The following is a 24,360-nucleotide window of genomic DNA, read 5'->3' as shown; positions in this document are numbered from 1 at the left end:
CTTACTCTCTCACGAGATACACCATTGCCCATTTGAATAATTCTTTAGGAAAGGACTATTTCAAAATGACTCAAAATATGCCTCACAGTACTACCTACACATGGCTTCAGTGTCTGCCCCCCGGAACTGCCAGGGGGGTCGGAGCGTGGCTCTGGTGCAGGTTCTGATTCTCTCATCTGTGAAGTGTGCGGGACCTCAGGTTACTTAAGAGGATGTGCTTCAGTTTCTACAGCTAGAAGATGGGAATGACAAGTAATGGTCTCTGCCTCCCCCTCCTGTGAGGGGGGACACGGCTCAATTCACATGGACCGTGTAGAAGAGATACATGGCCCGGAGCAGGTGCTACCAAATGCTGGCTGTTGGGATATTACCACACAGACCAGTCCTCAGATTTCCTGTATGACAGACCTTGACTCCAAAAATAAATAGATGTGGGGGCGCCCGGGAGGCTCAGTCCAGCTTCGGCTCAGGTCATGATCTCGTGGTTCGTGAGTTAGAGCCCCACATCGGGCCCAGAGCCTGGAGCCTGCTTCAGATTTCGTGTCTCCCTCTCTCTCTCTGCCCCTCCCCTGCTTGCACTCTGTCACAGTCCATCTCTCTCTCAAAAATAAATAATAAACATTAAAAAAAATAAATAAAAAGAAACAGATCTGCTATTCTCTAATATTTCTAATATCTCTAATATTTCTTGTCTTCTCTCGGCAAATCTCCTCTGAGATGGTTCCAAGCCTTTCTATATTCTGGAGACTTTCATTTGAACATGTCTGTCTGTCGGTGTCCTACTTAAGACGTGACCACAACGGACTTATTTCTTATGTGACCCGATACGTAAACAATGTGCTAGGACCATTATCCCCACCATCCCAGGCATTTTTTTTCTGTCTTCCTTGCTGTCCCCACCGTTTATGCCCCTCCCTTACATTACCCCCGACCCTTGCCTCATATTTTTTGCAGATGATTGTATCATCTAAGCATAGGATTTTATATTCAATCCCAATAAATTTAATCATCTTAATTTCAGCTGTTTAAAGCTTCAGAGAACTGATTGTCCTATCCTCCGTGTTAACTACTCCTCTGGGCTCTATGGAAGCAGGGAACTTTACCTCTTTATCATCATCCAGTGACTGACACACTCAGAAATCTCAATTCAGGTCGACACTAGTCATTCAGAGATGGCCCTTTGAACTCTCACTTAACCACATAAATGCACCAATATCTAAACCATATTTTCCCATATTGCCTTTGTGAGGGACCTTGCCAGATGGCTCAGCGAAGTCCAGTTATACTATATCTATTCCCCTTTCTTTATCTACCAGCCTGGCCCCCCTGTTCAAAGAAGGAAATGAGCTTAGTTTAATCGGCTGCATTTTTAGTGAACTTGCGCTAGCTTGCAGGGACCACAACTACATGCTTATCATTGCTTATGATAAACTTTCCCAGCAAAAATCTTAACAATTTGGAGAGGTCTAGGGGAATACTGTTCCTGTTAACAGAATTTTCTGCTGGAAAAGGTTTTAAAAAGTTGGTACATTATCACATTGGTAAATATTCTCCTAAAATCTCCTAGCTCAGATTCTTGCCTTTGTCTTTCCCTAGCAAGTTACTGCCTGGGATCTCCATTCTCAAGTCTAATAAACAGGCCTACAGATATAGGAAGAACAAACTGGGTGAAATCACCAAGACCTGAGGGATCCTTGTGCGAGGTGTTTTTTTTTTTTAATTTCCTGTTATGCATTTGCATACCGCTTGTATCATTTATCCCTTTTTCATGAAAGTGAAATACAGAAAAATTAATGCAACAGCATGTAGTTTCTATCAATAGCATCAATTCTTTAAAAGATTAATTAATTCCTCTAATTAAGCATTTTTAAGCAAGACTATACAAAGGATAAACTTTGGTAGATTTTTAAAACGATCATTCTGAGAAAAGACTTTGAAACTTGACATTCTTTCAAATGAAGTTTATGTAAGTTTATTCGTAAACTAAAAACATGACTGTCACATTTAAAAAGACGCTATCATGATGTGGAAAGTAAGGAATGTAGAAAAAGAACCAACCGTGATTCCATCACCTAAATGATAATTGACATTATTGTTTGACTATTTCTGTCTGAGATTAACAATAATTGGGCCAGCGGGTGTAAACACTTTTTATGACTCTTGGTAGATAGCGCCAAAATCCTCTCCAAAAAGGCTATATTAATTTAAATGCCATCAGCAATATATGAAAGTACAAATTTCACTAAACTTTTGCCAACTTTAGATGGCACATCATTGTTAATTCTAATTTGCATTTTTATTAACGCCAAGGCTGTAGATGTTTCTACACTGTCGTTTATTCATTTCTTATCTCCTTCGGTCCTTTGCCAGGTCATTTATCGGGACATTAATGATTTTCTTATGATTTGTGCTAATTACTTAATTTAAATGCTAATTATTTTTATTTGTTATAAATTTATTAATTTCATAAGAGAGTCATTCTTTGCCTATCGCATTTGTTGCAAGTATTATTCCTTTTTTTAACTTAAAATAAGTTTTATTTAGTCAAATGTTAATTTTCCGTGGTGGTTTTCCTTATGTGTCCAACTTTAAAAAGCCAGAGCTCTGCGAAAACAATCACAACATAATGCAAATCAGGCGCTGGAGTCACGTGGCTATCTCTGGCTATAAATTCGTCACCTACACAATTACCATCAAAATGAAAATACAATTTTTTAAACTCTCCAAGAAAATGCTCCTACCCCTTACACTCATCCTGAAACACAACAGTTTCTGAGTCATATCTGTGTCTCTCTCCCCTGTTCCTCCACCAGTTTACTTAGAGGAAGTAACGTTTTTCTTGTTATTGTTTTTGCTTCTAATATCGCTTTCAATCCAAGAATCACCTCCATTATACTTGTAACTAGAACATGACAATATGCAACACTTACTGCCCATTCTTAATATTCTTATCTATATTTGGCTATGACCTCAGTTTCTTTCTTATCCCCACTTCCCACACAAGTCAATTAAATAATAATGAATTCGATAATGTATTTCTATTATCGGCTCAATCACAGAAACATAATGTAACTGAGGCTGGAAGAAAAGTAAGAGACAGTTTCTGCTCCCTGGTACTCCATTCTGGATTAAGAACAGCTCTAGATGGTATTTTACAAGAGCTGATTTCAGTGTAAGGAATGATGAGGTGATTAATGCCATAATGTCAGAGAAGGAAGAAATGGGCATGGGCCCAAAAGGTCACGTTCATGTAACGTTTTAGGGAAGTGTTGAAGCAGAATGGAGCAGGACAATACAGATGATGGCAATAACAAAGAAGGACCGATTTGCAAACTTCTGTCTTTGGAACTCTTTTGCCTTTACACCATTCCTGTCAAAGTAACTCAGGTATTTTTACCAACATTTTAAGATGAAAACAGCAACAACAACGTACCAACAGTCAGGTCACATGTCAGACCAGACTTTCTTTTCATGGAACTCAACTGAGTCCCTAATTGCTATCACTTCGGAGAGGGATTTGAATCCAGTAATCACAAGGGATTAATTAGTTTTTGATGCAGTACCCATTTAATAAGGAATTGAAAATACAATAATGAAAAAAATTATTGAGGTTTTCAGAATAAAAAGGTTCAAATACTATCTTTAATTTTTCTTAGTGATTAAGCTAATTAACATTTTTTCCAGATGTTAAGGAAATTAGGGAAATAAATTAGACAAATAAGTAAAAATTAATAGCCATCTTAAATATTCCAAGAATTAGCTGGACTACATTCTTAGAAAAGACACTACCCCGGATGTCCTGGTCCTAGCCAAATTCTCACCCCATCTCCTACAGCTAGAAGCTTCCTCTCTACATACATGCTGAACCAGCCTCTACTGTCATTTTTTTTTATGTTTATTTATTTTTGAGAGAGAGAGAGAGAGAGCAGGGGAGGGGCAGAGAGAGAGAGGGGGACAGAGGATCCGAAGCAGGCTCTACACCGTGAGCTCAGAGCCTGAAACGGGCTTGACCTCATGAACCATGAGATCACGACCTGAGCCAAAGTCGGACGCTTAACCAACTGAGCCACCCAGGCACTCCCCCACTTTACTGTCATCTTTTGTTCCTTGAACGCTCCCAGCTGGCGCTCATCAGATCCTTGCACACACTGCTCCCTCAGTCCAGAATACTCTTCTTCCAGAGGCTTCATGGCTCGCTCAGTCCTAGTTTTCAAGATTCTGAGCACAAAGTTCCCTGCTCAGAGGGCTTCCCTGACCACCTGTCAGTGCCGGTAATCCCCTTCCCGACTCTCCCCGACGAGGCCTCTGTACACACCTCCTCGAGACTTCATAAATCACTCTTCAAAATTATCTCATCTGTTTGGTTTTGTTTGGTTTTTTATTAATGGGTTGGCTGCGCACCAAGTGGAGTGTGTATGCTCTGTGAGCAAAGGAACACTGTCGGTCCTGCTGACAGCTCCGTCCAGGGTCGGGACATGGTGGGCACCCAAAACCGCTTCTCAAATAAATGAGTGAGTCACACTTAGGCCCTGCCAGGAACAGAAGGACTCAGGAATCACAATAAATGTTTCAATTCAACATGCAGATGGATAAACTGTCGGAACAGACTTCAGCGAACAGCTAAAATTCTGTTTCTGGATTCTACCGAAACAGATCTTATTTTAAATGACTCCCATACACTGGTAACAACATTCTTAGTAAAATTTTCACTGGGCAGGGATTTTATGATATAATGATATTTTTTTTAGAATTTTATTTTTGGGGCACCTGGGTGGCTAAGTCGGTTAGGTGTCCAACTCTGGATTTTGGCTCAGGTCATGATTTCACGGTTTGTGAGTTTCAGCCCTGCTTTGATTGGCCTCTGCACTGACAGTATGGAGCCTGCTTGGAATCCTCTCTCTCCTTCCCTCTCTGCCCTTACCTCCCTCTCTCTCTCTCTCTCAAAATAAATAAATAAACTTAAAAAATTTTTTTATTTTTAAGTAATCTCTATTCCCAATGTGGGGCTTATACTCACGACCCCGAGATCCAAGAGTTACACGCTCCACTGACTGAGCCAGCCAGGTGTCCGTGATATAATGAGATTTTTAAAAGAGAGATTGCACATGCATTTAAAAATTCAAAGGCATCATCAAAATGAAAGACCAACCTGCTGTTCATATCGTTGTTTGACGTCCTCCAGCTGCCATAGAAACTCCTTTGACTGTTTCTCGCGAAGAGACTTGGATCTGGTTAGATCTGCTTCTACTTTTTCCATCTGTAAGATTTAAAAATCAAATGTATTTTTTAAACAAAAAACTAATTACATTCCATGTTTTTATAATTTGCCCATTCATTAAAATGGCAGATTTTAAACACCCCCTACCAATCATAATACTGAATTTAAAGATGGTAAGATTATGAAAGCTCTATCCATTTATTACTCATATTTAATAGTTTAAGTCATTAGCATTGATATATAATTAACTAAATTCTAATTCTATAGTAACATTGTAATGCGAATATAATTTTGAACATTCAAATACTTACTCAACAAGATTTTTTAAGGCCTAGATGTGTGCTGAATGGGAGAAAATATCTGCAAACCATACATCTGATAAGGGATTTGTATCAAGAATAAAGATTGCTCATGGCTCAGTAAGAAGTGGACAATTTTACTCAATTTTAAAATGGGCAGGGGTGTCTGGGTGGCTCAGTCGGTTATGCTTCCCACTTCGGCTCAGGTCATGATCTCGCGGTTTGTGAGTTCGAGCCCTACATCGGGCTCTGTGCTGACAGCTCAGAGCCTGGAGCCTGCTTTGGATTCTGTGTCTCCCTCCCCTGCTCACACTCTGTCTCTTTCGCTCTCAAAAATTAAAAAAACGTTAAAAAAATTTTTTTTTAATGGGCAAAGGAACTGAAAAGACATTTCTCCAAAGAAGATATACAATGGGCCAACAAGCACATGAGAAGATGTTCGACATCACTGTAATTAGGCGATTTCAAATTAAAACACTAATGACGTACCACTTGACGCCCACTAGGATGGTCCGAATCAAAAGACAGCTAATAGCAAGAGCTGGTGAAGATGTGGAGAAACCCTGCTGGTAGGAAGGCCAGTGGAAGATAGTTTGGTAGTTCCTCAAAAGGTTAAACATACTTACCACATGTTCCAGGAAGTCCACTCCTGGGTGAGAAATTAAAACACGCACCCACACAAAAACTTGCAGATAAATATTCATAGCAGCATTACTCCTAATAGCCCAAAAGAGGAGATAACCCAGATGTTCATCAATTGATGAATGGATAAACAAAGTGTTGTATATCCACCCAGAGGGGTATCGTTCAATCATGAAAAGGAATGAAATACTAACACACGTTAACACGGATGAACCTTGAAAATGCTACGCTAAGTGAAAGGAGGCAGTCACGAAAGACTATGTTTTATATGATCCTGTTTCTACTGAATATCTAGAAGGCAAATCCATAGAAAGTAGATTACTGGTTGCCTGGAGTGAGAGGGGCTGGAGTGTGGGTTGCTGACTGCTAAAGGGTATCAGATTTCTTTGAGGGGCAATGGAAACTTAAAATTGATTGTGGGGATGGTTACGGAAGGTTGAATATAATAAAAACCATTAAATTGGACACTTACAATGAATTAATTGCTGGTATGTGAATTGTATCTTAATAAAGCTGTATTATAAAAAAAAAAAATTAAAAGCCAAACACAACACCACATTCCATGAGGCCTCATGTGATCCAATCCCAGGTACCCCTCTCAATTCACCTCCACCACTCTATACCACCCCCCCCCCCCACCACTGCAGCCCACCTGCCTCCTTGCTGGGTGGACGACATGCCAGAGATGCTCTCGCCTTGGTGTCTGGAAGCTTCTCCTCAGATATTCACATGACTTCTTTCTCAAAGTCTTAAGTTTCTGCTTAAATGTTATCTTGGTACTGAAGTCTCCCTGACCACCCTATTTTAAATTGCAGCCTTGCCCCCCGCCCTCCCAGTCTCCCTTTCCTTGTTTTACTGTTCCTTTTTACCATAGAACATATAACCTTCAAGTACCCTACGCAATTGACTTCTTCATCTAGGGCTCATTTTAACATCTGCCTTGCCCACTGTAATGCAACCCCGCATTCACTCATGTATCCCAACAATTTGGCACACTGCCTGGTGCATCTAGGGACTCCGTAAATACCAATCAAATAAAAAAAAAAAAAAAAAAAACCACTACCAAACAAACAAAAAAACCCAAGACAGACCAAGTATATGCAGCTAGGTTTGAGATTTGCTGAATAAACAATTTTCAACATTTAATAGTGCCAGGTTCTCTGTAACAAATACAAAATCACGTTGGATCTGATGCTTTCTAGTACATACAAAATTAGAGATGATGTATTATTATCCTTGCTCTTGCCAGATGGTCGCTCATAGGTGGCAAGAAAGAAAAATTCTTACGTTTGGTAATGAAAAATCTCTCCACATCGATAACATGAAAATGGCAACTTATATTCATAGTGCAGGTTTTCATGTCTTTTTTTAATGTTTATTTCTGAGAGAGAGAGAGAGAGAGAGAGAGAAAGAGAGAGAGAGAGACAGCGCACACACAAGTGGGGGAGGGGCAGAAAGAGAGGGAGACATAGAATCCGAAGCAGGCTCCAGGCTCTGAGCTGTCAGCACAGAGCCCCACGCGGGGCTCGAAGTCACCAACTGTGAGATCACGACCTAAGCCAAAGTCGGAAGCTTAACTGACTGAGCCACCCAGGTGCCCCTCATTTGTCTTTCTTTCCCTGGCTTAGTTTTTCCTCAGAAGATATTTTTTTTCTGAGACAATCGTCAGTTAGTGTGACAATCATCCTATCACTGGCTCCTCTTACTTATTATTCTCACTTATTATTCTGCTTATTATTACTTATTATTCTGCTTCACTGGTAGGTTGAGATATTTCTTTTTTTTTCAGCTTGTACACCATGCTCTCTTTCAGGTTACCTTTTGGTAATTGCTAGGATTAGACAAAACATGAATACTGGGGAAAATGAACCCTAAGAATGCTTCCTTCCCAGTTCAAGTGCATTTATTCAGACATGATCATTAAACCTTAATTCTCTAGGGGCAAAAATGTTCGCTGAAGAGCAGCCAGTTTCACTGGACGAGAACAAAATGCATATGGCCGCTCACGACTGCTACCCAACAGTACAGTGCAGTTTCTGTTTCTCACAGTGAAGTCTGGAGTATCTACATAACGGCACGAGATTTAGCCTAAGGATTTCTCTGTGCAACCCTAATAACACTGAGTCATCTGCTTCCAAGTTCAACGATCGGTGTTCTAAGGCTATTGATCTACAGGTAGTATTGTGGCCAACAATAAATTCATTAAGGAATTACTGAAGGAGACACATTCAAGCCTTCCGTACTAAGAGCTTTCTTTCGTCTCTAACTCAAGATGTGGGTGTCAAGGCTCTCTCTCCTTCAATGCTTTTCACAGTAGACCTCACACAGAAAACTCCTTAATTTGTCCCGAGCAGTCGGGCACTCCCTATACTCTAGTATCATTGGCCTTTCCAAACTCTGGTATCATTGGCATTTCCCAAACAAGCCAAGTCTGTTCTTGATTCTTTAGACTTTTGCTCGTTGCACTATCTGGAAAGTCCCTTCATTTGTTTCCTCATCCAAAGGGATCATCTTCAAGGCTGACTCAAGTCTTCTCTCCTCTCTGAGGGGTTCTTTTTTTTTTTTTTAATGTTTATTTATTTTTGACGAAGAGAGAGACAGAGCACAAGCAGGGAAGGAGCAGAGAGAGAGGGAGACAGAATCCAAGAAGGCTCCAGGCTCCGAGCGGTCAGCACAGAGCCCGACGCGGGGCTCGAACTCACGAACTGTGAAATCATGACCTGAGCCGAAGTGGGACACTTAACCAAATGAGCCATCCAGGCGCCCCTGAGGTATTCTTTAATCCCACCAACCAACATTAATGCCTTCCTTCTCTCAATGCTCAAGGATCTATTTTCATAGGACACTCTGTTTTTCTCTGTAATGTGGAAGTGTTTCAAACGTGTGAACTTTGTTTATTCATCTAGATCATGAGCCAGCAAATAGAAGGAAATATGATTTATAATTCTCTTCTATCTTAATTATTAATTTATCAGCATGGTGCACAGAATAAATATGCATTAAATCCTTAGGGATGTGCCTGGGTGGCTCAGTCGGTTGAGCGTCCGACTTCGGCTCAGGTCATGATCTCACGGTTCGTGAGTTCGAGCCCCGCGTCGGGCTCTGTACTGACAGCTCGGAGCCTGAAGCCTGCTTCGGATTCTGGGTCTCCCTCTCTCTGACCCTCTCTTGCTCACGCTCTGTCTCTCTCTCTCAAAAATAAATAAAACATTAAAAACAATTTTTTTAATCCTTAAGGATGAATAAAATGATTGGCAAAAGCAAAGGGGAAAGAAAAAAGAGAAGGTAAACCAAGGAGGGAAGACCTGTTTTATTTAGTAATTTTAAGACAGATCTTCATATGAAATTGATCTTAGGTTCCTATTTTACTTGGGTACAGATTGAATATTAAGGTAAATAATAAGTATTTTAAAATTTTGAATATTCAGAATTTGAAATAAAAACTAAGCTTTATGTACTCAAAGTTTCTAAAAAAAACCCAGAATATCTTCAAGAAAAAAAACAGAAGTATCTTCTAAAATCAAAACAGAAAACAATTTAAAGCACATAAAAAGACCTCTTATACCTAAATGGTAAGACACATTCAAAGTAAATAATAACTAATACAAGAAAACGAAACGCATGTCATTTTAGATTATACTGACCGAAAATGCAAGGCCCCACTCCATTTTCCTTCAACAATTTAACAAAAAAATAAAAAAAGTCTTGTAAAATACTTAGCTTGTATAAAAACACAGTGTTCTCAGTTGCCATAGATACAAAAGATTCTGCTTCCTCATACATCATTCCCCATTCCGTTCAAGCGTCAGAAAAATAACAACAACAACACTCCTTTATTGTGTAACTCTGGCTTCAAAAAACCTAACAGTAAAACTTGGTGGTCAAATTAGGAGCAAAAAGGGTCTGGGTGCATTTCTGTGAACGTTTAGTGTTTAAAGAAGGAAGGAGAGGTTTAAAAAGGAGTGGGGGTTGTGTTTTCCTTGTATGGTGCCTCAGGCATTCATTACTTCAGCTCCATGTAAGAGAAAACCCAAGTAACCATGCATAGCTTAAACAACATAGGCCCTTTATGTTTTCCTGTGCCACAAGTTCAGAAAGAGGCTGTTACATTGGCAGTTCAAAGATGTCAGGGTTAAGGACTCTGCAATTCAACCTGCCCCTAATAGTTGCAAAATGGCTTCTGCAGCTCTGAACATCTGGGAAGGGAAGGGCAAAGGGTCCGTGTTGGCGGAGCTGAATGCCCTGTTCAGGAGCGTTCCTGCAAGTTCTTGTCAACAGCAAATTAACTATGCTGTTTGCGTCTCATTCACTGGAGCTGCATTAAAAGGTAAGCTCCATCTGCAAGGTGAGAGACTGCAGTTTGAAAACTGTGCCTAAGGCCACCTTAAATCAAATCAGGGCTCCATGAGTAAGAAAGCAGGAATGGACGTTTGGCAGTCACTGTCAAACAGGGTCGTAAGTTATCGCTCTTTCTCTAGTATTCTTGTGTTATTATATTGAGTAATTCAACATGAACAATTCACACTACAATAAGCATACATTTGTATAGAAATATACAGTTCAAAATATATTTTTGTATTTAATACATATGCAGATAAACTATGAAAAACTGTTCTTCAAGTATGCTCAGATCGATCGATTGATCGATTGATCAATCAAGACAGGCAGGCAGATAGATATAAATGGGAGGAAAGACAGATCGTTGTATGTGTGCTTGGCTAAAGACTCAGTGGGAACTAATATACCTAACAGGGAAAACCAATCAACACATTAATTGATTATATCTATAGTTCTTTTGTGAGCAATAACCATAAATTGATATAAAACATAATATTTCTGGTATCTGTCCTTAATGGTTGATGAGAATTCTGAATCTGTTCTGGATATGAATTTTTGGTTCAATATCTGAATTACAAATGTCTTCTCCCACTCGGAGGTTGCCTTTCCATTTTCTACTGGTCTCTTTTAATAAACAAAAGGTGTTTTTGTTTTCGTTTTTGTTTTATTTTAGTGAGGTTAAATTTGACAATATTTGGGGTTTTGTTTTTAATGCCTTTTCGTTTCCTATCTAGAAAATCTTTACCTGGTTCCAACTATCAAAATTTTCTACATTCTCTCCTGAAAGTTTTATTGTTTTACCTATCACTTGTACATCTATAATCCTGGAATTGATTTTGTGAATGGGGTAAAGTAAGAGACGAGATTGTTTTTTTTTTTTTTCCCTCCACATGGCTATCCGGTTGACACTGTGGCATTTATTGAAATGATCATTCTTTCCCTGCTGCGACTGCAATCCTTCCTTTGGCATGAATCACATTGATCATGGATGTGTGAGCCTACTTCGGGCTCTCTTTCTTCTGTAACACTGATCATCCTTGTGCCCAAATCATGCTGTATTAATTCTGTAGCTGAATATTAGCTTCAATATCTGGTCATATAAGTTCTCCAGTTGTGCTTTTCTTCCAGACTGCCAGAGCAAGTATCAGCCCTTTGCATTTTCAAATCAGCTGTCAGTTTCTCTCACTTCCTTTCACCTCACCAAAAAGAAACAAAAAACAACTACTACTAACATTTGGATTTTTAGAGAACTGTGTGGCTTTTATAGATTAATGTGGGGAGAACTGACATGTTTATAACATCGAGTCTTTGAATCCCCCAATTTCTTTAGGTATTCTTGATTTCTTTTGATCATGTTTGCCAGTTTTTATATATTTTTTTTTAATTGGAGAGAGAGAGAGAGAGTGTGTGCGAGTGGGGAAAGGAGTAGAGGGAGAAAAAGACAGAATCTTAAGCAGGTTCCATGCTGAGTGCGGAGCCCGACGCAGGGCTCAATCCCACGACCCTGGGATCATGACCCGAGCCGTAATCAAGACTAAGGCCTTCAATCGACTGAGCCAACAGGTGCCCCAATATTTTCCAGTTTTTTAAACAGAGGCCTTGCCATTTTTTGTTAGATTTATTTTTAGGTCCGTGAAGCTTTTTCGTACAATGACATCTTTTTCAAAGTTTATTTTCTATTTGTTGTATGCTGATAATATGGAACTAAAACTTAATTGTCTATCTGACCTTATACTTAAAGACTTTACTAAATCCATTACCAGTGACGTCTAAACAAGTATTTGAGAAATTTGTAGTTACACAAAGATTCCATAATTGCAGGTAATTGCATAACTCACTGGGGAGCTCAGCTGTTTCTCCTCCGTGTTCTCTTACTGACCTATTTATCCCACCAACTATACCACTTACTAAATCACACGCTTCTATGCATCGGTCTATCACACAAGCCACACACAAGTCTTAATAATCCCCGAACTCCCAGAATCAGTAACAATGGCTGGTGTAGGGCAAGTATTCATGCATTTTTTTATAAATGAATGAAAGAAGTCAAGTCTATTGAATCCTCGGCCAGTGAGTCAATAAAATAATTGAAGTATTAAAAATAATAATGTTACTATTTCACAATTAATAACCCTTCGAATCAGTCAAATACAGAAAAAACAATGACATATTTTCTTTTCCAATGTCCTCAGTAGATTTTTTTGGCTTATCTTCCTTCTGTGAAAGAGATTAGTCATTGATAAATATTACAAGGAAAAAGCTTCACTTACTCCTCTTACAGTAAGCATTTAAAGATAAAAGGCAAAATTTCTTTTATTTGTTTTGCTGTTGTTTAGTTTTGCTTTTCAAAGCCAAAGACTTATACATATTCTCTGCATGTTGCCATTTGGAATTAATTACCACAGTAGGCTCTATGGAAACATTTAAATATAATTCTAGAATTTTACTTCTGCTGCTTAATCTCATTCAGACACAAAATTCCAAATGGTAAAAGGGTGGAGAGACTTCTCCATTATCATCAAAAAGTAACTGAGGGAAAATGCTTCTATTTATGTTGGATCTTTTACTATCTTAAAACTGGTCTAAAAAAACTTATTTAAAATTACATGAATCAGCATGACCCTTAACGGACAAGAGGACAAAGGTGTAAGTCACAGTAAATGGTTTGTATGATTCTTTCTTTCTCTGTCTGTTTGTTATCCATTGACACTTAAGGACACAAATATATCCAGATGGCATTCTTTCTTCCTTGTAACTTGAGAATTTTTTTCAGCCATTCAACGGCAATAATAGGACGATGAAATGAATTTGCAACCTCTAAGAATATAAGAAACTGCTAACCAGTTTCAATTGTACGAGGAGCCAGAGGCAACCTCACTAGTCAACAGCAATGTTTCAGAATTGTGCTTTCATGGCAAGCCAGTGGGTTCTCCGAAGTCCAAAGCTAACATCATGTAGCTGATGACTATAAAGAAAAAAGGAATAGAATTTAAAGCCAGATATTTAGCAGCAAATACCCTTTAATGGGGACATATTTTCAAGGAGAGAGAAATTATCTAGAAGTCAAGTGGCTAGCAGAAGCCCCAAGAGGAACGAGTTAGCCAACATCCATGCAATCATTTTACCAGACGAAAAAATGTCACTTTAGAATGACTGCCAGTACTTCTAAAAACTTAGCTGTCTTTTCAGTCATTTATTTGTTTCACAGAGAATGGGTAAATATAGAACACTATTGCTTTTAAAGATATGATTATGTACACACATATACAGAAAATTCTAGAACAGGAGTATGTTGTCACCATTAAAATGTGTATATTTTATACAACTAATTGCTGACAGCTAACACTTTAATGGGTTTCACTATGGAGTAAAAATTAGGTTATTGAAGCAATCTTAAATGAGATCAAAAGTTCTTCAAAGTGAAAGAAACAGTGTGAAGCAATTTTTTAAAAAACTTTCTCCTGTTCCATTTTCTCTCATGGGCCTCATTTTTGAAATAGCAATTCACTTTCAAAAACAAACTCAAAGCTTTTCTTTTTTTTAATTCAAATTCCCATTGTCTGCTATCTGCAGCAGTTTCCAAATGGAAAAAGATGCCCTGAGCTCTGCTGGCTTTTACACAAAAGATTTTAGTAAGAAGAGAAAAGAGCAGTTCAAAACAATAACAGAAAAGAAAGACTAGTGAAAATATAGACTATGGAACAATTGTGAAAACATGATGATTCTCCAAATAATGAATCTGCTGAATGATTTTTTTAGAATTTGAGCTAGATCAGATGCACACTTTTTAATCAACTGAAAATATGGAATAGAAGACTTCTAATTTACCATGTTTTGTCATATATATTTTATTTAGCATTTGGGTTTTTTAATGTTTATTTACTTAGTTTGAGAGAAAGAGAGACAGAGAGAGAGAGAGAGAGAGAGAGAGAGAGAGAGAAACGAGAACTCAGGCAGGGGAGGGGCACAGAGAGGGAGAGAGAGAATCCCAAGCAGTCTCTCAGCTGGTAACACAGAGCCTGAAGCAGGGCTCGATCTCACAAACTGTGAGATCATGACCTGAGCTGAGATCAAGAGTTAGACACTTAACCAACAGGGCCACTCTGGTGCCCCTTTACTTGGCATTTGTTGAAATTTGCCATGTAAGAATTATTTGATTTGTGAACGAGCCTAGCTCTTCAGATTCTGTTACAAATGTTGTTGTTATAATACTCACACCAAAGGTGCTTTCTCTAGTTCAGAAACTCAACTGCACCTGGCAAAGCTATATATGATGGAAACCACTGAAGAATATTTCTTCCACAGAAGACAATCAAAAGAATTTCCTGTTCATCGGTTGCCATCACTGTTATTTTTCAAGGAGCCTAAACTGAGCACCAATGGGCAAATCAGACCTGGTGAGGACTACTCACAAAGACAGGACACGGGACTAGGATATGTGGAGGAAGAAAAGAATCTCAGGGGCATGACCCCAGTAGGGTCCTTCATGGGATCATTTAACCAGTCCACAGAGATGGATGTGATACCTAGAAGACAGAAACACATTAACTCAACATCCAGAAGTGGGAGAGTCAAATGCGTCTGGCAGGACTGGTGAAGTAAAACAGCAGACAGACCATGAACCAGGCACATAACAGAACAGTCAGACATATGAGGGAAGAACAATTAAGGGTGGTTCCAGAATCAGTTCCATGAATACTATCGTCCATCCCTGGCTTTCCTTATTTTATGGCAGTCTTACATTGTGGCTAGATAGGGTTCTTTTTTTTTTTTTTAATGGTTGTTTTGTTGTTGTTTTTTTAATCATTTATTTATTTTGAGAGAAAGAGCATGAGAAGGGGAGGGGAAGAGAGAGCAGGAGAGAGAGAATCCCAAGCAGGCTCCATGCTGTCAGCACAGAGCCTGACACAGGGCTTCGATCCCTCCATCTCACGAGCCATGAGATCATAACCGGAGCCGAAATCAAGAGTTGGACACTTAACCAAATGAGCTAACCAGGCGCCCCCGTTGCTAGGTAGGGTTCTTAATTTAATGGTTCCCGAGATGACTTTGTCTCCAGGGCTTTCAGTTCTGCCACAAAACTCTGAGACTTCTTTTTCATCTTAAAAAATATATGTATCAATTTGAAAACATTCTCATTACTCTGGATTAAATTGTTTTCTTAATTTCATTTGCAGATGTTTCATTGCTAGTGTATAGAAGTATGGCTAAATTTTGTATATTGACCTCATATCCTGAAAATTTATTTAAATCATTTATTAGATCTTGTCTTTTTTTAATGGATTTTGACCATACGGAATGATTGTGTCATCATATTTCCTTTCCAACTTTTATTCTTTCTTTCCCTTTTCTTTCTTTCTCTCTCTCTCTTTTTCCTTCCGTTTCCTTACCTCCCCTTCCCTTCCCTTTCCTTTCCTTTTTCTTTCCCCTTTGTGTGCTGGCTAGAATCTCCAATACAATGTCGAGTGGAAGTGGCAAAAGCAGGCATGGTTTCCTTGTTCTTAGGAGGAAAAGCACTAAGCCTTCCAACATGAAGTATACAAGTCATAGAGTTTTCATAAATGACCTTTATTAGGTTAAGTACGTTTGCTTCTGGTCTTAATTTGCCAAGTATTTTTTTAAAATCATGAATGATATTGAACAAACTTTTTCAAATGCTTTTTCTGCCTCTACTGAGATGATCATGTTGTTTTCTCCTTTATTAACATGTGGCATGACACCAATTAATTTTCAAATGCTAACACCACCTGGGATTCCTGGAATAAATCCCACTTGGTTGTGATGTATAATCATTTTTATATGTTTCTAGATTCCATTTACTAAAATAGCATTAAAGATTTTTGTGTCTGTATTCATGACAGATTTATTTTGTAGTTTCCTTACAGTGTCTTTGGCTTTGATATTAGAGTAATCCTGGCTTTATAGAATGAACTGGAAAGTGTGCCTTCCTCCTCAATTTTCTGAAAGTGTTCAAAGAACTCAAAATTATTTTTTCCTTAATATTTGATGGAAATCACCAGTGAAGCCACCTGGTGGTCCTGGGCTTTTCTTTGTGAAAAGATTTTTAATTGTAAATTAAATATCTTTATTATTGCACAATTCAGATTTTCTATCTCTTCTTGAGACAGTTTTAGTAATTTGGGTCTTTGGGTCTTTCTATGAATTTGTCCATTTCACCTGAGTTTTGTAATTTGTTGGCGTAAGTTTATAAAATACCACCTTGTAGTTCTTTCATTTTCTATAGGATCAGTAATGGTGTCCTCTCCTCTTTTATTCCCAACCTTGCTAATTGGCTTCTTCTCACTTTTTTTCCCATTAGCCATGCTAAAGATTTGTCAGTTTCGTTGATCTTTTCAAAAAACCAACTTTTGGCATCATGAATTTTCTCCCCCCCCCCCTTTTTTTTTTTTTGCTTTCTACTTCTTTGTTTTCTGCAAAAATATAAAGGTATTTTCTATTGCCTTTCTTCTGCTTGCTCAGGTAGAAGCTTTTCTTTTTCTGGTTTCTTTCTTCTTCTTTTTTTTTTTTTTTTTAACATTATTTGTTTTATTTTGAGAGAGAGAGCATATGTGAGCAGGGGAGGAGCAGAGAGAGAGGAGAGAGAGGATCCCAAGCAGGCTCCGCACTGTCAGCACAGAGCCCCATGCAGGGCTTGATCTCAAGAACTGCGATATCATAACCTGAGCTGAAATCGAGAGTCAGACACAACCAACTGAGCCATTCAGGTGCCCCCTCTTTTTCTGGTTTCTTAAGATGAAGTTTAGGCTACTGATTTGAGAACTTTCTTTTGGGGTATAGACGTTTAAAGCTATAAACTTTTCTCTAAGTACTGCTTTAGCTGCATTCCATAAATTTTGATATGCCCATGTTTTTGTTTTAACTCAGTTCAAAATATTTCCTCATTTTCCTTGTAATATCTTCGTTGACCCATGAGTTGTTTATGTTACTTAATCTCGAAATATGTGGGGACTTCCCAGATTTCTTATTGTTGTTTATTTCTAATTTATTATCATTGAACACATTTTGCATGACTTTAATCCTTTTAAATTTATTGAGAATTGTTTTGTGTCCAAGCATATGGTCTACCCTGGGGAACGTCCCACGAGTGCCTGCATGGAGTGATTACTGGGTGGAGTGATTTAAATACCACCCAAATCTCAGACTCCCTCCTGACTGGCACAATCAAAACAGACCCAAAGCAGCAGAGCAAAGGCTTTGGAACTTCATTGAAACTGAAACCCGCCCACAGAAGAAGAGACAGGACTTTTGCTCTGAAACAAACTAGGTTGGTAATCTGCTAAAACGAGAACCTCAAGATCATCTGGGAAATTCCAACCTTACTCAGAGAGTATACTAATAAAAACTTGACGAGCATCTTGAGACTCATCCATGTTGTCGTAAGCATCAGTAATTCATTCCTTTATATTGCTGAGTAGTATTCGGTTGTATATACTGCATGTTGATTGTTCTTTCAACTTCGGAGGAACATTTGGGCTGTTCAAGTTAGAGGCTTTTGTGAATAAAACCGCGATCAACATTTGTGTGCAAGACTTTGTCTGGATATGTCTTCATTTCTCTTGGTTAAGCACATAGAATGGAATGAGTGATAGATGGTCACTGAATGTTTAATGTTTTAAGAAATTGGCACTTTTCACATAGGCAGTATGTGACAGCTCCATCTGATAGCATCTTCACCAACATTCAGCATTATCAACCAATCTTTATAGTTTTTTTTTTAAATGTTTATTTATTTTTGAGAGAGAGAGAGAGAGAGAGAGAGAGACAGTGTGAGCCAGGGAAGGGCAGAGAGAGAGGGAGACACAGAATCCGAAGCAGGCTCCAGGCTCCGAGCTGTTAGCACAGGGCCCGATGTGGGGCTCGAACCCATGAACCAAGAGATCATGACCTGAGCTGAAGTCAGACGCTTAACCGACTGAGCCACCCAGGCGCCCCTGCAATCTTTATAATTTTAACCATTCTAATGAGCATGTATAGTGGCATTTCATTTGATTTTAATTTCCCTGATGAATAATGACCTATTGAACATCTTTTCATGGGCTGATTAGTCATTTGTATATCTTCTTCTGTGAGGTGTCCAAAATTTTGCCTATTTTTAACTGGGTTGTTTGTCTTCTAATTACTGAGCTGTAAGATTTCTTTTATACTCTAGATACAAGTTCTTGGAAATATTTGTAAATCTTTTCTCCCATTCTCTGGCTTGTCTTACTTCCTTTTGTTGTTTTTTAATGGTGTCTTTCAAAGAGCAAAAGTTTTTAATTTTGGTGAAGTGGAATGTAGCAACTTTAATTGCGATTAATTTCTGATTTTATTGCATTGTGGTAAAAAAAATATGTGCTGTCATATCAAGTTTTAGAAACATACTGAGTGTCTCTTTATGGTCTACTAAGTTTTATAACTGTTCCAAGGGAGTAGGACTTTAACAGGTCATTTTTAAAGGGTAGAAAGTAGAAATATAGGTATTGTATAAACTGTTATTTAGACCTCCTATTTATTTTGTTTTCGCCCCCTGATCTTAGATGGAGAAAACCATATGAAAGCACCCCAATGCTATTTAATTCTCCATGCATTCCTAACATTTTTTCATATTTAAATACTCTTGCCTTTAGCATGCAAAAATATATCCATTCATCTAGTTTATTAACTTTATTATGATAGTATTATATTCTTACTTTTCTTCTGAATACAAGTGATATATTTTCATAATCTAATTTTTGTGTAAACTAGTTGTATCTTTTATAAACAGCATACACATGGATTTAAGTCAACTAGTCAATATCTTATTTTACTAAAAAAATTAACCTATTAATATTTATTATGACAGTTACATACTCTGTCTCATTTTGGACATCTCGTTCTGTTTCTACTTCTGTTCCTTTGGCAACATCTCCTCTCAAGTTTTGCCTTTATCTCCTTGAGATTTTTATGAAAGTGTAATACCTTGTTGATTTGATTTATGCCTAAGCTTATACATTCCAAAACTATTTTAATCTGCATTTCTCTGATTTTAAGATCTTTTGAGTCTCCCCTTTCCATGGCCAAGAATTTTAGCATACTAAATTGTTTTTAGGTTGTTATTAAATTTGTATTGGCCACTTTATATACCTTCTTTTTCAAAACTCAATAAACATGAGCATTCTTTCTTACAATCAGAGTTGTAACAATTAGTTAAACTTGTTTTTATTTTGCTGGATTCCATTGTTCCCTACTCATCCTTAAATATGATGGTTTCCCCATGTGTGCAATGTCTTTGGCTTCATCTGTGGATTGGTTGATCTGTTCACATAATTTTTTCCAGAAAAGAAACAAGCAGTATACATTTTATGAGCTCTTACTAAGAATATGTTTTTCTGTTGATTTTGCAAGTGAAAAACTCTTTGGTTATGTATAAAACTGGGTCACAACCTTCCTCCTTCAAAACTCTGAAACATTATCCATTATTTTTCTAATTTCTTTGCCAGTTTCATCCTGTCTAGAAACTTAAGGGATTTTCATTTTTATTTTTGAGGTGCATTTTTTTTCCAGAATGTATCCAGGTTTCATTGCATTAATTTTACTTAATATGTGTGGCCTCTTTCTTAGAGATCATGTCTTCTTATACAAAGATACTACTTTTCCGATTTTTTTTTCAGAATTCCACCATAGATCATTTTCAGAAGTATGCTTTCATTCTGTAACTGCTGAATACAAATGTCTTTTTCCTGTTCTACAGAATGCTTTCACAAGTTCCATGCTGTTTGCTTGTTTTTTCTCCTTCTTACCCATGAGTACCGTGAGCTGCTAATATTACATCATCAGCTCCAAGTGGAAGAGTGAGCCAAAGGTACCTGTCATGGTCTCATGACAGCCTTCCTCAGAACTTGCACTGTCAGTCTCAGCAATTTCAAATGCCTCATTTTTAGCCTTCTCGACTCTATACTTAAACCTTCTTGCCAGGGGCCCCCTCCTTCAGCATTTTCTGTATTCCTTAAGTGTCAAGCTGATCAGAGAATTTCCTCTGTAGCTCCATTGCATACTTGGACCAAATACACATTCTAGGGACTGGGCCCTGTTCCTAGCAGGGAGCTGGAAGATGGACATCCAAGCAGCAGGGTCTGGTCTCCACCTTCTGGCACAATTACTCTGCAGGAATCCAGCTTCTGCCCTAGGCAGTGAGTGGAAAAATGGAAGAATGGGATCTCAGAGCCCCATTCTCAAAACCCAGATTCACACAACTCAATAGGGGTGGAAATCCGAATCAAGAAAATAACAACAAAAAAGCACAGTTCCAAACTAGTCAACAGTACAGGGCTCATAGAGATCCTTCCATAGGGATGTTTCCACCACCCCATATGTGCTTGGGGCTCCTGAGGAAGTTAACTCCCACTGAAAAGGAGATCACAAACACGACTGCAACATTTTTTAGAATGAAGAAAACCTGAAGAAAATAAACCAAATACCCTTGGATAGAGGAGCTGATAAATGAAATGTGCTATATTCATAGGATAAAATACATTCAGTGTTAAAAGGACTGCACTAAATCAACATGGACAGGGCAGGGATACGTAAAATTAAATATAAAAGAGCAGCCTTGCACCAAGTGGAAAATAAACTCCAAGCAGCCAGTTAAAAAAAAAACAAAAAAACACAAACAATAAAATATAAAAGAGCAAATAAGGCATACATGAAATCTGTAGTATTTACCTAACTTTTAAAAAGTAGATGCACAAAAATTTTTAGATGCATGTAATATGTATAGACGTAACATATACATGTAAGATACATGAACGTTATATATGCACATAAAAATATAAAAGAGACTGAAATAATACACACTAAATTAATGACAGTGGTTTTCTCAGAAGTGGAAAGGAGGGAGTAATGTGACTAGATATGAATAACAAAGCAAATGAAACTTCATCTGTAGGGTTGCAGTTTAAATAAACACCGTGTTAACAATGGTTGATTCTTCATGAGGGGCACCTAGGGGTTTGCTCCCTGTTTCCTTTTCAAATTTTTTATTTTCTCTCAAAACTAAAAAGCGTTCCACTTCACCTGTGCACGCACTGGAGACGGCCTCTGTCCTGAAATGTCAGTTGCAAACAACTTGCTATAAGTGACAAATACAACACCACTTACGGAACACGGACGAGCACAGACACGGTGAACCTGAGCCCCTGCACCACTGGTGGGTCACGGGGTTTTACCTGTAGGCGGATCCACGAGACACACTCTTGCCATTGCCACATTTGTAGCGACGACTTTAACTTCATGTACTTATTTTGAGAGAAACAGAGTGAGCGGGGGAGGGGCAGGGAGAGAGGGAGAGAGAGAAGCAGGCTCTGTACTATCCGCACAGAGCTCCATGCAGGGCTTGAACTCGCGAACCGTGAGATTGTGACCTGAGCCGAGACTGAGAGTCAGAGGCTTGACCAACTGAGCCACCCAGGTGCCCCTATAGCTACGCCTTTAAATGACTGTTGTGGTTTTGCTTGAAGGAGAATCAAGGACTCCTGAAGGAGGAAGCTGGGCCCATCTCCTTGTCTGCAGAGCTCCAGGTGGGGTCCACCCTCCTCCTTCTACACACTGCCACCAAGGTTTGCTGGTCAGCGGCCACCCGGTGGCCCGGGGAGCACGGAGAGGCACGCCAGAGCTACATGCTGTGGCTTCCTCCCGTCACACGCTCTGCAGGGAGCCGGGGGGGCCTGCCGGCCAAGCCCTCCCCGCCAGGGCCCTCCTTCTTGGCTGCAAGGGACCACCTCTTCTTTCCAGGCTCCGGGGGGAGGTGGGTGTCCTCCTCTGCCAGGGCTACTGTCCCTTTTTCATTCTGAACCTGTGACCCAAGAGTATGGCTAATTTTGATAAAACTTTGGTTAGAAGTAAATATGTCTCTGTCATATAAAGATCAGAATGTACCTTCCTACTGAGACAGTGACTTTCAAAAAAGATGCCACAGCGGCCTCCTCACCTGCTCTTTCATTTCGGCGTAGACTTTCTCTGAGTTCAGTTCGACCTGCCGCTTAAACTCTTCCAGGGCAGCGTCTGCCTGCTGGGCCTGCGACCTCTGAACTTCAGTCACACGAGTCAGCTGCTCCTCTTTCTCCCTAGAAAAGTCCAGAAAAGCTTCAGAGTTGAAATGTAAAATAAAAGAACAAGGCTTGAGTGAAAGGGCAGTATTTCACCCTCTCTAAAATAACATTCAGATTGCAAGTTTTTGATCCAAATTCTATAAAACTTCCCTTTCAAAAGTTGACAATAAAATACTTTGTCTCCAGAAAAAGAGACAGAGTGTTCTGATGACTACTCTCAAAGATTTCTCTCAAACTGCTTCCAAAGATTTCCTTAAAAACAAAACCCGTTTAAAACCACTTATCTCCATCAACTGATGGATGGATAAACAAGAACAAGATGTTCAAGGTATACAATGGAATATCATTCAGCCTTAAAAAACACTGAAGTTCTGGGGCACCTGGGTGGCTCAGTCGGTTAAGTGTCCGACTTCGGCACAGGTCATGATCTCATGGTGCATGGGTTCGAGCCCCGCGTCGGGCTGGGTGCTCATAGCTCAGAGCCCAGAGTCTGCTTTGGATTCTGTGTCTCCCTCTCTCTCCACCCCTTCCCCCACTCACACTCTGTTTCTCTCTCTTTCTCTCAGAAATAAATAAACATTAAAAAAATTAAAACAAACAAACAAACAAACACACTGAGGTTCTGACACATGCTACATGGAGGAACCTTGAACACGGGAAGCCAGGGACAAGAGGCGACATATTGTACGATTCCATTTATATGAAATACCCAGAATAGCTAAGTGCTTACAGACAGGAAGTAGATTAGAGGTGGCCAGCAGCTGGGGGGGGGGGGGGGGGGGAAGGGAGTGGGCAGGGGGAACGAAGAGTGACTGCTAATGGATATAGGGTGTCTTTTCTGGTGATGAAAACATCCCGGAATTAGATAGTGGCGATGGTTGCACCTCCTTAGGAATATACTGAACTCTGCTGAGATTTGCACTTTACAAGGATGAATTTTATAGTATGTGAGTTATATCTCAATTAAAAAAAAGCCACATACCATTAGAGATATCTCTAATATGCATGCGTAGCAGTTCACCTGTGGGGTGACGGGTGCAACGCAGCCACTTGGTGGCCTGAGATTGTGCCACCGCCCTGCAGGACACGTGCCTACTGATCACCATCTCACCTCTTTACGTCTTGAACTCAAGTTCTATGGTCACAGGGGCTCAAAACACAAGAGAAATCTCTGCAGAGTCACACAGGGAAAAAAAATAAAGGCTTTCGGTTATAAATGCATGAAAGTTCATGATGGCTAATACGGAGTTCTGACTCGTGCTGGGCCCGGTGCAAAATATTTTTACATCTCTTCTCTCCTTTATTCTCAAAGCAAACGTGTATCAAAGTATTATTATACCCTTAGTTTTAGAGAACAGGAAACTGAGGCTTAGGGAGTAGTTCTGAGATACCACATGTAGTAACGGATCGAGCCAGGCCTGGTCCCGGCCGTCTGACCCTGAGCTCATGCTGCAGGCTACTATTCTGCTTTTCTGATTTTCCAGGTGCCATACTTTAGGGTCTGGATGTGTCCCCTTAAAGGGAAATGAATGCTCTTCTAAACGTGGTTCCAGAGAGATCCCATGACCCCTTCATCAGGTGAGGACGCAGGGAGAGGACGCCAGCCACGAACCAAGAAAAGGGCCCTCATCAGGACACCACCATCCTGGTGCCTTGGTCTTGAATTTCCCAACCTCCAGAACTGGGAGAAATAAACTTCTGTTGCTTATAAACTATCCAGTCGGCGATACTCTGTTACAGCGGCCTGAGCAGACTGGGACATCACAAATAAGATCAA

At 39.3% G+C, this 24,360-nt stretch overlaps 1 protein-coding gene across 3 annotated transcripts in view; it reads right to left on the bottom strand.

Moving 5' to 3' along the window:
* CEP112 (centrosomal protein 112) overlaps positions 1–24,360 on the bottom strand; it is a 412,041-nt gene that overhangs the window by 225,344 nt on the left and 162,337 nt on the right. For all 3 annotated transcript variants that reach the window (XM_042916491.1, XM_042916492.1, XM_042916494.1), the window contains 2 exons: positions 22,463–22,598; positions 5,150–5,257 (listed from right to left, as the gene is read on the bottom strand). In XM_042916491.1, the coding sequence (XP_042772425.1) occupies positions 5,150–5,257; positions 22,463–22,598 (244 nt within the window). The remainder of the gene's footprint in view (positions 1–5,149; positions 5,258–22,462; positions 22,599–24,360) is intronic.

The sequence above is a fragment of the Panthera leo genome, chromosome E1 (assembly GCF_018350215.1).
Source record: "Panthera leo isolate Ple1 chromosome E1, P.leo_Ple1_pat1.1, whole genome shotgun sequence".
Lineage (NCBI taxonomy): Eukaryota > Metazoa > Chordata > Mammalia > Carnivora > Felidae > Panthera > Panthera leo.
This window is presented reverse-complemented; position numbering and strand designations above follow the sequence as displayed.